Genomic DNA, 14,248 nt, shown 5'->3' on the forward strand with positions numbered 1-14,248 from the left:
TAGAAGTGTTTTTTGTTAAAAAGCTCTATTCTTATATTAATCATTGTTTGAAAAATATTGTTTTACTAAAGAGCTGGAGAGATGTTACTGAACAAACATTCTATATACTATATGAGTGCTATTGGAATATAGAGCATTTAACACTTATTTTAACAAAATCCGTATCCATTACAGCACTTTATAGTACTATACTATACTACTACATCTAACGAAGTGAAACATCCTAATTGGCGACAACAATTAGAGCCCCCACACCCCCGCAATTAACATCCTGGACTAAAGTTTGGAAGCCACACTTTTATTGTCAAGACACGATAACAATTCTATTGTAATTGATGGATCTTTCTAAAGATCACTTGAATTAACAAACCTTCTATTTTTTCCATTAAAAATATGTTTTTCTTCGGCTTCACATAAACAGGACAGTGTAGAGAAACAGAAAGCCAAGGACAGAGATGGGAGGACATTTTACACAGGTCTCACAAATCCAACTGGGGACTGTGATTATATGGTATATTATCTGATCAGCTACGGGTGCTCCCCCAGAATGACTTGCCTAATGGAACTAAAGGTACACCTGGGGTGCCGCGACGGCAGTCCAGGGGTGCCGCAAGATAATTTGATAATATTTTGAATTTATTTGGACACTTGAAAAAAATATTTAGTATCATTTTAAACTTGAAGTACAAATTTATTTTCAGGCAGTTCTAACCAAAATGGCTATTATCTCAACGTGTTCCTTTCAACATGATCACTAACATATCGTCACTGTCGGGCAGAAACCTTGTATCTCCAAGTTTCAAATGTGTACGTCTTTTGGTAAAGCAAAGCCCTGCTTCATCATACAAGACTGTCGCACAAAACTAGTGAAAACAGCCGATCTACAAGCACACAACGCCTCGCGATGCGAGGCGTTGTGTGCTTGTAGATCGGCTGTTTTCACTAGTTTAGTACATTTTATAGATGATTAATACAAAATGAACGGTTTTGGACATACAAGGTTTCCACCCGACAGCGACGGTATGCTATAAATATAAGGTGCTGGGAGTGAAAATTATAATGTAGGGGTGCCTCGGATTAAAAAAATATTTATGGGGTGCCCTGAGACAAAAAAGTTTGGGAACCCCTGCAATAGGGTTTCTTTTCCTCCATTACCTCAACACTGTCAGGTTGTGAATCTGCCTGCTCCTCCTCTGCTGGCTCCTGGTTGTGCTTCTTGTTCTTACAGGAGCCACCATTGGTCTTACAGTTTCCACTGCAGCTCTTCTTGTCACCTTTAGCCAGAGCCTGGAGGCGGCTCAGAAACTTGGCCTTCCATCCCAGGAAATCCGCCTGGATGCTGCCATTGCGGCTCTTCACAACGTTACAATCGCCCTCACCTCTAGTCAGGATGCGTGTGCCACTCAGCATCCACAGCCACTTGTCCACATTCTTACTCACCTGCAGAGGATAAGGACATGGGTTTAGACTTAACAGTGTTTCAGACTGTTCATGATTGTTTATAATACTGTATATCCGATATATATAGTATTATAAGATGCTTTATTCTGATATTGATAATAGCCATTATTAGTTTATGAATGGAAATCAATCATCATTACTGTTTTATAAATGGAGGTGGCAAAGTGCAGTTAATCCTTCAGTTCTGGAACTGAAAGATGCTATGTCTCTTTTCGAGAGAAAGATCTATCACTACATCACTCAAAAATAATTGATTTAGAGCAACTGAAAGACAGACCAAGAATATATAATATAGATTTTTTTTTTTTTTTTTTTTTTCCTATTCAAAAATAAACAGCTCACCGTATTATAGTGCCCGACGTACACAGAGTTGCCAAGGCCAAACAGTGCATATCTTAGGCCTTTCAGGTAGGTGTTCCCATATCTGAAGTCAGTGGAAGCCTCCTCCAGCCACTTACAGAACCACTGAGCATTCTCTGTTGGCTGCCCATCAGTGTAGGTGGCCAGTAGAAACACACACACTGTCTTGTTGGTGCACTGCAGAGATGTGATCAAAATGGACACTTGTAATGAATGCCCAAAGAAACATTGTAAAAACATTGTAATAACAAACAAATGAAAACAAGTGGCTTTAAAGAGCACATATTTAACCACATGAACCTCACCCGGCATGTCATATTTGTGCGATAATTGGTGGCAATAGGCAAACATTCGTCAAACTCCAGCAAGCCACATTAGTAGTACAGTGTAAACAAACCCCATCACTCAAATAGTCCATGATGGTAACAAATGTAACAATAAAGGGCCCCATAGGAGAAGATTTGTGTTGTTTAACATTTTCATAGTTTTTCAGGCCAGTAGACAACTCGGTTCACTGAGCAGTAACTGAAGGCCAGCAGGCACCCATTTAGTTTGGAGATAATATTTTCATCTCCAAAAACCGAAAGGACTGTCTGGACAGTCCTTTCTCCTATTAGCCGCAGAAAGTAATGATGTGAATAATCAATCTTTATTCCCTTGAGTTAGATTTATTTAACATAAATCCCTTTTGAGGAATTGAATCACCGGCGTCGAAATGTTATGTAACATACTGTAAAGGAATGTCCACAGATGTTTGACAGATGCAAAAACACAATTTTTAATGATGATCGTTGTAAACTAATCAAAGTGTGCTAACCAAAAGAAAATGTATAGATGTGGAGATACATGTTTCATTTAAAAACATCTTTGGTCTACACACAGCCGAGAACATGCAAACTCCACTCAGACCCCAGTTGAGTTCAAACCCCAAACCTTTTTATCTATAATTATATCTAAATATCTTTATCCCACGATTTTTGTAACCAATTTTTTCACCCATTGCCAATTGCCTAAGCTGTAATCCTGGACTCTGCTCTCCCTCTGCCACGCCTGTAGAGTGCCCCAAACTGAGCTTCCTTCAGTGCATGAGGAGTGAGCAGGCCGCATCTTTTCACCTGACAGGGGGGAGCTTCCCTGGTTGGACGTAGCGCGTGGAAGGAACACGTTATTCCAACCAGTTCTTTTCCTCTTCATCAGGTGCCCCGGCTGGCCAGGAGGAGGCTAAAAACCTTCTTGTAATGAGGCAACAGCGTTTGTTAACCACTGAACCATCATGGCACCCAGAAATACTAATAGATTCTCAGACACAAAAAATATTATATATTAATTAATCAGTGAGTCAGGTGACAGGTCCATACTGTACATACTGTACATACTGTGTAGAGTACTTGGCTGGTAAAGTCACCATGTCCAACTGTGACCTACCTCATCAGACAGCCTGTCATCTGGATCGTAGTCTTTCATGTCAATCACCTCAGCTGGTATGTCCAGAGCCCTTACATCTTCTGACAGCTCTTTTGCAAAGCCCTGTGACAAATCAAGGTTAGAAGAATCAGGGTTAGTGTTTTGAAAACGGCCCGTAAACATGCTGTTTAGTCATATTTCTCTCAACCATATGCAAACCACATAACAGTAATATCCTGTTGTCAGTACAAACTCAGGAGCTGTGTCACAAGCAATAAACAGAAAAGTGGATGAGAGCTTCCCTCATTGCAGGATATATACAGTATAGAATGGCTGTTGCGTCAGTAAAACTCATAGGATTTATCCCATTGAACACATACACATTAGTACATCTTTGTGGGTGTGACATTTTTCCAGAACCTTCAAATGTAGACTATAGGATATTAGATGATGATGGTGGTGACTCTAAGTCACAGCAATTAATTATTGGGTTAGTACACATGAGCTCTACAAATGATTACCAGAGAGATGAATCCCTACACAAATATGCCTTGAGTGTTATGGCTGTGTATCTGGAATACATCAAAGCATATGTTTCCAGAGAACAATATCCATACCTTTGCTGTTCCAGTTTGTGAGCCATAGAAGATTTTAACCCCTGAAACGTGAGCCACATTCTCCTTCTCAGAATGAACATTCTTCTTCACAGCTTCATAAAACCATGGTCCAACTTGATTGGAGAAGCACTTTTAAAAAGAAAAGATGCATACATTGTCAATTTTGAAATATAAATGAATGAAGGTTAGCTGCAGCAAGACAGAATACATGTGTGTGAATGAGAGAGGAACCCAAGTGGAACAGTGAGGCTACAGAGAGAAGAGATAAACGATAACGGTGGAGAAAAGTGTCAGGTGTGATAGTAGCTCCTTTCAGAACCTCTCCCTCCGCTATAGTGGAGGGAGCGGAAAGGAGCTAGTATGATAGAAAAGCATCAGCAAGAAATGAAAGGAAATATACAAGACAGTGGTGAGAGTGAGACCACAGACCGCCAGCATGTTGTATGGTAGAGATAGTCGCACTGAGGAAAAGACAGGAAGCAAAGCTGATGTTGAGCCTTAGTTAGGTTCTCTCTGGGTGGGAGTAACAAGGATGGATAGGAACCATAGACTGATAGGAACACGAATACATCAGAGGTGCAGCCCATGTTCGATATTTTGGAGATAAAGCCAGAGAGGCCAGACTGAGATGGTTTTGACATGTACAAAGGAGTGATAGTAAGTATAGGCCTATTGGTAGAAGGATGCTGAGGTTGGAAGTTACTGCCAGGCAGATTTATGGATGTAGTGAAAGAGGACATGAAGTTAGTTGGTATGAAAGAAGAGGAGGCAGAGGACAGGGTGAAATAAAGGCAGATGATAGGCCTATGCTGTGGAGGGAACAGATGTGTTTTATATCGATAGATAGATAGATAGATAGATAGATAGATAGATAGATAGATAGATAGATAGATAGATAGATAGATAGATAGATAGATAGATAGATAGATAGAGATCTGCATATCTGACATCAAAGTGTCAGTGTGCAATTCACAATAGGCCCAATAAACCTACTTTTCTAAACCAAGCCAGCATGCCTTTTACCTTTTTCAGAACCATCTTCAAAGAGAACCATATTCCAAAGGCGACAGCCGCGGCTGAATACAAGTACAGCCTGTTATGCCACACTGACATGAAGTAAGTCTCCTCCGGAATGTTGACATCCTTTGAGGCTGATGGGAAAAGCATAATTTTATTTTTCGTAAGACACATGTTTGGTTTGCTAGTTTTATACCTTTTAAGCTTTTCTATAGCTTGTGTAATTGCACAGGGGCCAACAACAACAGCGTTCAAACTCGATTGCACATGATTGTATTGTATGCATCTGCATCACATCCTGATCGCACCTTCGCTGCAGCAGTGCTGTGAGCCTGTGAGATTTCGATAAGTTAGCTTTAACATGGACTCACCTTGGGTGTCCAAGCTGCAAACACATCCTAACAAAGGGAACAAGAACAATCCTTTCAACATTATAAGCCCTTGTTTCTACTATAAATTGCAACGCAATACGACTAGTGTAACCTGACTTGAACCTTATTTGTTCTTCTCTGAATTTATCCGTGGGTTAATGATTAACGTATCTAGATGTATAGCGCCACCTACTGTACCCGAGTGTACAATAGGCATGTAGGGAATTGTAGTTCAATTGCTTGCTTTGACTGCTTCCATGACTTGTCGGTGTCGCACTTACCTAATAATACGCCTTTGTGATTATTATTATATTTAAAATTTCTAAAATACATATTTTGTACTATTTGTTTTGTTTGCCGAAAGGTGTGTTCATCTGAATATTCCCCCACCATCAGATGAAATTAAACAAAAAGACGGTACCCCCGTTTCATACCTCCCTGTTTCTACCCGGACACTCATAGAAAGCCCCACCAACGCTGCCTGCTTGCTTGCTGTCTGACAAACACACGCACACAACTCTGGTCTGACATCAACAGAATTCTCTTTTATTTTCAAGTACACTCTACTATACAGCGTTACAAACTTAAACATGTCTATATTTACACCCACAAACCAAATACGGTTAACAAATGTGGCGGTGGTGAGGATGAAGAAGGGAGGGAAACGATTTGAAATCGCCTGCTACAAAAACAAAGTGATGAGCTGGAGAGCTGGCGCGTGAGTAACATTTAAGCCATAACATGCTAATATCATTAGATATAGCAAGATAACTGAACATGTATGCAGTCAAGTTATTTACTGGGCCACTTCGCTGGGAGCTATTATATGACTGCTGTGTGTACTATTATAGTTTATTTTACTGCTTAATGACGTAGTCTGGTAGTCATTTTCTGCCATTGCACCATGTAATACTGTATCATATTGGCACATCTTTTATCACAGGGAAAAGGACATTGATGAGGTTTTGCAGACAAGCTCTGTGTTCGTGAATGTGTCCAAGGGTCAAGTGGCTAAGAAAGATGACTTATCCAAAGCCTTTGAAACGGATGACCTGACAGAAATCTGTAAACAGGTACTGTAACGTAACCTAGCCGCATCACTAAGATACTATTTTTGCTATCTGTCATCTAGATTTGCTATACCAACTCTTGACAGTCCATTCATCCTAACAGAAATGTCTGATCTGAAGTGTTGAACACATTTAAACTCACCAACATTACTAGAGATGCTCCGATTTTGGAGGCAGATACCGATAAACTGGAGTCAGTATCTGCCGATACCAATATTCCCAATCACAGCGTAAAATCCATAAATTCTTCTGTTTATTGTGTTACTGAAGCAGCATTTATATATTTAATGATTCTTCTTACAAAACATTGACATTGTATAAACAAGTATAAACATTAGGAGATTGCAGTCTGAGGTCCTTTAGTATCCAACTGTAGGAGTTGAAGCTTAGGTTACATTCAGTCCCATAGACAAAATATTGTGAAAATAGCTGATCTAGCTTGTAGATCGGCAAAGCCGATACTGATCAAAGCCGATAGAGGCATTATCGGCCGATCGTGATCAGGCACCGATCAATCGGCACATCTCTAAACATTACAGCTTTATTTACCATTTAACTGTGTAGTGTGGCGATCCGCCAAAATAATCCACATTGTACTCATTGGCAGTTAACGTTCATGGCCAGTACACACCCCCGCAGTCTGTCTGCCAGTAAGGTGGCTCTGGTTGGCCGTGCCACGGTGGCACAGTCCCTACCTTCACGGAAGGAAACAGTTGAATGGAGTCGTGGGAGGAGAAACAGAAAAAAGACAGGAGTGTGTGTGAAGCCTGAACGACGTGCCCAGCTTTGCCTCGTACCCTCGGTGTGGTAGGGATCAGCGCAAGTTAAGTCCACGGTCATCCTCCGTTAATATCACCGGGAACAACGATCGTATCGGCTGGCGTGAAGGATCGCTCCAGTAGATGACAGATATTAAAAATAGCATCTAAGAATTGCTGGCTGCTAAACATCACCAAGACTATATGTTTAGCTTGAAAAACAATGTAAAAGCACTTTACTCACACTATAGTTTGTCTGCTTGGTTTGTCATTTTTTATCAGATCTTAGCTAAAGGAGAGCTGCAAGTGTCAGACAAGGAGAGGCAGAGTCAGTTGGAGACGAGCTATCGGGACATCGCAACGATTGTGGCAGAGAAGTGTGTCAACCCAGAGACCAAGAGGCCGTACACAGTTAACCTCATCGAGCGTGCAATGAAGGACATCCACTATTCTGTCAAAGCCAACAAGAGCTCCAAGCAGCAGGTGAGGAAATACTTTGTTACGCTTAGTGTTTACTATTAGCAATACAGTTTATTGAACAATTTACACAATGGAATCTTGCAACTAAATTCACCGACCTGATTCCAACACCCACAAAGTCAATACTTACTGCAGACAACATTCTCTACAGCCCTGTGCCAATGCGGAGTTACACAGTTACTATTTATAATCTTCTGGCCCATTTTGATGGAAAACATCAGGACTTCAGTGTCATAAACCAATGGTTCTCAACTTTTTCAGCTAGCGACCCCCCAGAATAATCATATTTGAACTGGAGACCCCCCCAAAATAATCATATTTGAACGGGGACCCCCCACCCTGACAAGCACTTGGAATTGTAAGAGTTGAGTCATTACATTTAGTTTAACTCAGTTCCCGAACTTCCCATAGATAAATATTGTGAAAATAGCAGATCTACAGGCGAAGCGTTGTGAGCTTGTGGAGCTACCTTCACAATTGTTGTCACTTGATTTCTCTTTTGTCTTTTTATTTTTATTATTATTCTTTTATGTCCCAACCCACAAGTTTCAATGAATGAACATGTGTTTTCTGTGTGGACCCCAGGCTCTGGAGGTGATCAGGCAGTTGAAGGAGTCGATGCAGATCCAGAGGGCTCGCATGCGGCTGCGGCTCACTCTGCCAGCCAAGGAGGGCAAGAGGGTCAAAGAGAAGCTGAAGCCACTGATCAAGGTGGTGGAGAGCGAGGACTTTGACGAGCAGCTGGAAATGGTAGGGTACACATTCATATCATACTGTATGATCTATCAGTTAATCAGTTAATAGATTAAAAAGAAAAAGAAATATTCCCGGCCGCACACATCGGTTTGTGTTTACTATTAGCAATACATTCATTGAACAATTTAGACATTATGGAATCTTGCAAGTTCACAACATTGAAGTTATTAAAAACGCATTGACATTTCAGCTTTCCTCAAGATCACTTAATGTTAATGATAACAATATTAATAATAATACGTAAAACTGTTTACAACAGTAAAATCCTCTGTGTTAAATTAACACTGAGGATTATTAGCACATGTACAAGCTCTCAACGCATTGCAATGTGTTTTCAGATGGTAGGCTTGATGATTGGCCATTTTGGATATTTTTGCACAACACTGTCATATGACAACGTTTAAAATAGGGTATTTTCAGGTGTTTTTATAACAGATTTTCAGGCCACTTAACGCTGTTTACAGTGGTCTCATATACAGTATGATGTTACAGTACAGTAGCATACAGTAGCATGTTACATTTGTAAAGCCCCATACACCGTATGGGCACGTTACGTATGTGAAGCCCATTGTCCATCGTCCACCCACAAGGCAATTTTAATATAATTGGATGCAATCAAACACGTTTTGAAACTTGGCTTCATGGTTGTGTATGTTGGGAGATAGTAACACAACACACAGTATTTGACCCTCTTCCATTGAGGCCTATCCAACTTATTTCCTCTCTTCATCCATCTTACCACACACCCAGGTGTGTCTAGTGGACCCCGGCTGCTACAGGGAGATCGATGAGCTGATCCGATGTGAGACCAAAGGCAGAGGCTCTGTGGAGGTGCTCAGTCTGAAGGACGTGGAGGAGGGAGATGAGAAACTGGAGTAGCCTCCTCCCCCAACCCAGAGTCATTGAGACATTCATACATTTTAGCACACATATTCATATATGTATTGCAAAAACCTACTTACAATTTATTTGGTATTTGTGTTGATATGCTCACACACTAACTAGAAGGAGAATTCAGTGTTTTATGAAGCATGCTTGCTTCATGACCATGTGATCGCATCACGGCAAGATCATAGTGTCATTACTCTTTCAATCCACTTGCCCCAAGCCCCCAGAACCATTTGAAGTGGCCATCGCCCTGGTGGTCAAACCTAGGATAGCAGATAAAACGCTACTGCGCCTGCGCATGCTATTGCTAATGCGTACGCTAGTGCGCTTGCTCGCTGCTCCGATTTAATTACACAGTTAAAAAATGTGGAAGTGGAGCATTCTTCCAAGTGCTTCAAAAGCCACTGAGCAACTTTCTTTGAAACGAATAGCTGGGGCAGGGAAGACTGCACTCTAGTTCCTATTATACCTCTATGATTTGCCCCAACCTAGAACCACCAAACAATCCCCATTTCCTTTGCCCCAACCCCTGACTGTGTCTACACTAAAACCCACTACACGGGTGAGAGTTCAAATTCTGATGGGGTGGTGTGCATTTGTGCCTGCATCCTGCCTTTTTTCCTTCTCCTTTCTTTGAGAATTTTGCTGTTGCAGTGATTCATACATTGCTTTATTTTATTTTTGTTGTTGATTGTAATTATTCTATAAAGTCATAAGCATATTGTAATAAACAAAGTATGTAAATAAAAGTTCAAAAAGTATTTGGGCTGAGTTGCACTGAAACATACAGTATATTCCAGTAAGACTCCCTAATTGGGAAATAAGCGACCGTCAGGTCACATGTACTGTATATACACCGCTTTCGTGATTTTAGGGCAAATTCTGTACGAGCAGTGTCCAAAAATGTGTTTAAAAAAATCGGCCTGATGGTGGCGCCAAATTGGACAGATCCATGTTGATGACAGGACTCTAGAAATAGGCCTACTGTGTGCCGCTTTGTGTGATTTTAGGGAAACATCTGTAGGAGCAGTGTCCAAAAATGTGTTTTGCAAGAATCTGCCTCATGGTGGCGCTAGAAGTGAGAAATGAGGGGTGGAGATTGTGGTTTGGCAGCCAAGGAGAGTGTGTGCAAAGTTTGGCATGGATAGGGGCAACGGTGGTGGAGATATGATTAGGGGAATAGTGTGGCGTGACTGACTGACAGACAGACAGACAGCCGGTGGAGGTTTTGATTTTAACTGCGACCTGGCGGTCCGGTCGCAACAAATACGGTAATGGGTACTGTACATATACCATGCCAGTCCATAACAGGAATAGATTCAGGTCGTCCACTCATTTAAAGGGCATGATCCTCCAGGACAACACAAGCTGCTGAAAGTATCAATATGTGTGACCTAGTACGGTAGCACAGTGAGTGTTATCCCTTGCCATGCTCAGTCCAAAACAGTAAGCCCAAAATCAGTTGAGTAAGGTCTGGTTAGAACACCACATGGGGTAGAGGGTGATCCAGGAAATAGTTTCTTCTTTTTTATCAAATATCGCTTTTATTTTATATTTATTCAAAAAGCATTTGTTTTAAAACTGAGTACAAACCCTACTGATACACAAGACACATCTTGTATTTAAAATCCCTAATGAACAGTCTTGTATTTAAAATCCCTAATGAACAAACAAAATAGCATCACATCATCTCATGTAAACGGTACAGCCACATGGCTTGTTATAACTGATGTTCATATGCAGCTACATATCCCATTGAAGTGCCTTTTTGCATTCGTCTGAACTGTACTTAAGTCTCAGAATTACTGTCAGATAAATTACACAAATGAAAACCTTCAAACATAATATGAGAAACTGTTAATGTCAGGTTGTTAGAGTTCCTACTTCCTAGCCAAATCCCAGCTAATAAAAATAAGTTCCAAGTGATATACAACTGAATCTACTTGTTAGTGCTTTGTTTAAATTCACCAGTGCATCATCACCACAACCCCTGAATCCAACAATACCCATTAAAAGTCATTTCTCTCACATCCAGTTAAATATTGCAAAATATGTGAGCAACCATACAGCCTCAAATAGGCTGTGACCTGCGTCCATACTGGCTGTGCGTGAGTGCAGTACTGTTGATTGTGCTCAGAGGGTCCTGAGCTTCTCGGTCTGCCTCAGGATGTCTCCCCCATCGGGCAAAAATAGAAGGACTCTCCTCTTCTGACTCCAAAGTGGGGCATCTGGTCATAAGAAAGCACCCTCCAGCTACCATCAAAGCAAAGGAGATCCATCCCATGTACAGGGCAGGTCCCCAGTCTCTCCGCAGATGTACAGCGGCCTCAAGAGGCTGACTCGTGTGGTGACATGTCCAGGCGGTGGGAATGAGCAGCAGTATCCCAGACAAAACAAAGACAGCCCCAGACACCACCTTGATTTGGCCCCGCTTAGGGAACCACACCGCCCCGGATGCACCTATCACCGCCGCAAATGTCCCAGCTCCGACAGAAGCCTCCACAATGGCTCTCCAAATACGGAAGTTTCCTGACAGGGACAAGAGAGTCTGATAGAAGGAGCAGTGCAGGCTGCCATCATGGGCTAGGTCCCAATGGTCCCATTCCAGCCACACCCCATCCCAGTAGGCTGGCAGTGTGGCTGTGGTGTTGTCCACTGTGCCACTCACCGTCCAGAGGGAGAGGCAGCGTGTGAGGATGGCAGATAGCCATCCTGCAATGCCTAGCCCCAAAGCAGCGAGCTCCAGACGGCGCTCCATTACTCTGGCCAGCCTGCTCCTCCTCTTCACTAGCAGGCCTGACTGCCCTAACCAGAAACAGCTGCCGGCACAGTTGAAAGGGGTGGGGTGTTGTTTTTGTGTGTGTGTGTGTGTGTGTGTGTGTGTGTGTGTGTGTGTGTGTGTGTGTGTGTGTGTGTGTGTGTGTGTGTGTGTGTGTGTGTGTGTGTGTGTGTGTGTGTGTGTGTGTGTGTGTGTGTGTGTGTGTGTGTGTGTGTGTGTGTGTGTGTGTGTGACTGTTAGCTGTCTGTTGGTGGTGATACCGGTTTTCTGGTAATCATGGAAAGAAGAAGGCGTGGAGCTGCCCTGCTCCCTCAGGGGGAGAGGAGGAGGGAAATCCCTCTGTTTATTCTGCCATGGTTTCATAACATTCCCCTTCTCTCAGTTTCAGCTGAGCCACATGCACCACAACAAAGATGCCACTGTGTTTTGGCTTCTCTGTCATGCCATGTTCATGAGGAAACAATTGTGAAGGGCCACACATTTTCCTTTAAAGGATATCGATGTGTGTTCTGTTCTCATAATACTAGAGTGATTATCTGTTTATAATCAAAACAATACACGTCTTTCAGAATTGTAAATTAGTGAACGAACGGCCTAGCTCGTGTCCATACAAAACGTTTATTTATAATTCTTCAGATCAAATTACCAGATAAAAAAAACAACAACGTGGGGTTTCAATAAAGCATTGTCTTATAAACGTGAGGAATAGTAATCTAGCAATTCTGATATACAGTTTGGTATTAAAAATACAATTTAGTTTATTACAGGATAATAAAAAAAACATGTTCACATTCAACAATCAGAATTATCAGATAACTACAGATAAATTTTGATTCGATTTTTTCCCCCTGCTTGTGTCAAGCATCATATTAATCTTGTTCAAGGAGATTTTATAATATTCATATAATTTAAATACCACATGAAGTGATACTGTAAATTTGATCTGTCTTTAAAGGAGAATGAAACCCTATGCTGATTTTTATGTTTTTCCTGTACAGAATGGTAAAAATGGCTGGCTGATTTGTTGATTACTGTCGATACTGACACATTGCCACACCTAAATCTAAAACGCCCAGTATAATTCTAATTAGCCGTTGCTATGTTTCTTATGACAGTGTGATGATCAGCCAGCTATTTTCGTTTTTGTTTTTACCCTTCTGTACATTTTTACCTGTACAGAAAACAAAATACAGTCTCAGCCAAGGGTTTCATTCTCCTAATGTTCATAATCTGATATGACATTTACCTTCCACACTCTCCTGCTGCCCTCCCGTCACACATAGTTCTTGACAGCATAGCCACTGTGAGTAGTAGGTGTCCTGGCCTGCGTGTAACCACTGGAATGGTACCTGGCCCTTTGTGGAGGGCAGCTGGTGCACAACATGGCCCCTCCACAGAACAACAGCCCTGACGCCACCCAGCCGATGTAGATGGCAGCGCCGATCTCCTTTTTCAGCACCTCCGGGACACGAGGGTTGTGAAAGTCTCTGATGATGGAGCTGGCGGTCCAGGACACGGCCATGATGGTGGTGAGGCCGGCCAGGCTGAAGATGGCGCCGGCGCCCACCACCACCCTGGCCTTGATCCGCGGGTGGCTCAGGCAGTTGGTGCAGCGCGCTCCCAGGAGGAAGATGAGGAAGCCCAGGCAGCCCAGCACCATGCTGATGCAGGTGAGGCCACGGGCCGCCTGGAGGTCCGGCGACAGATCCAGCAGGGCGTCGTAGATCTTGCACTGCATTTGACCTGTGTACTCGTTGACGCAGGTCATCCACAGCCCTTCCCAGAACACCTGCATGACCACCAGGTGCGTCCCGATGAAGGCCGTTACCTTCCACATGGGCAGAGCACAGATCAGGATGGTGCCAGCGAGGCCCAGCATGGACAGGCTGATGCCCAGCTCCTGGAGGGCCATGGGGTGCTGCACCCACTCTCTTCCTCACACTGTGGGGAAACACACATAGCAGACAGGAATCAGACTGGGATCATTGAATTAGTGGTCCCTGCAGCTGGCACCAACGACGCAATGGCAATTATAGTTTCAGTAAACAACACAACCATGTTGCATGAAATGTGTTCTAAATCGATGGGCCTTGTCCCAAAGGAGAAACAATACTCAAAATGATTGGTATTGTATGCACAGTATGAAGGTGCACACAATTGTGTAAAAGCAAGTAAATTTCTTTTGTGAACATACCTAGCCAATTAACAGATTCTGATCCTATTGTTGGATGGACATGGTGTTTTGCTTAGCTTGTGCCGGCCCAGTATAATATAATATATTTATACA

General features: G+C 42.4%; 4 protein-coding genes across 4 annotated transcripts in view; 1 reads left to right on the forward strand and 3 right to left on the reverse strand.

The window, feature by feature from the left end:
- tyw1 (tRNA-yW synthesizing protein 1 homolog) overlaps positions 1-5,357 on the reverse strand; it is a 78,529-nt gene extending 73,172 nt beyond the window's left edge. The window contains exons 1-6 of the mRNA XM_080731305.1: positions 5,231-5,357; positions 4,866-4,993; positions 3,843-3,971; positions 3,247-3,348; positions 1,804-1,998; positions 1,156-1,440 (exon numbers count right to left, since the gene is read on the reverse strand). Coding sequence (XP_080587431.1) covers positions 1,156-1,440; positions 1,804-1,998; positions 3,247-3,348; positions 3,843-3,971; positions 4,866-4,993; positions 5,231-5,291 — 900 coding nt within the window. The 5' untranslated portion in view covers positions 5,292-5,357. The remainder of the gene's footprint in view (positions 1-1,155; positions 1,441-1,803; positions 1,999-3,246; positions 3,349-3,842; positions 3,972-4,865; positions 4,994-5,230) is intronic.
- Positions 5,358-5,705: 348 nt separating this feature from the next.
- LOC308289786 (ribosome maturation protein SBDS) lies at positions 5,706-9,926 on the forward strand. Its single transcript, XM_080731539.1, has 5 exons — positions 5,706-5,948; positions 6,174-6,303; positions 7,341-7,541; positions 8,124-8,288; positions 9,045-9,926. The coding sequence occupies exons 1-5, from the start codon at positions 5,821-5,823 to the stop codon at positions 9,171-9,173; spliced, it is 753 nt and encodes a 250-aa protein (XP_080587665.1). The 5' UTR covers positions 5,706-5,820; the 3' UTR covers positions 9,174-9,926.
- Positions 9,927-11,253: 1,327 nt separating this feature from the next.
- Positions 11,254-11,940, reverse strand: LOC308289771 (claudin-4-like; the record flags this gene model as incomplete). Its single annotated transcript, XM_080731521.1, has 1 exon — positions 11,254-11,940. One exon carries the CDS (start codon positions 11,938-11,940, stop codon positions 11,254-11,256), a length of 687 nt encoding a protein of 228 aa, XP_080587647.1.
- A 1,294-nt stretch (positions 11,941-13,234) lies between these two features.
- On the reverse strand, positions 13,235-13,873 carry LOC308289761 (claudin-4-like; the record flags this gene model as incomplete). The annotated part of the gene is made up of 1 exon (XM_080731512.1): positions 13,235-13,873. One exon carries the CDS (start codon positions 13,871-13,873, stop codon positions 13,235-13,237), a length of 639 nt encoding a protein of 212 aa, XP_080587638.1.
- Between the last annotated feature and the right edge of the window lie 375 nt (positions 13,874-14,248).

Source organism: Nannobrachium achirus (genome assembly GCF_963921795.1).
Source record: "Nannobrachium achirus genome assembly, chromosome: 8".
Lineage (NCBI taxonomy): Eukaryota > Metazoa > Chordata > Actinopteri > Myctophiformes > Myctophidae > Nannobrachium > Nannobrachium achirus.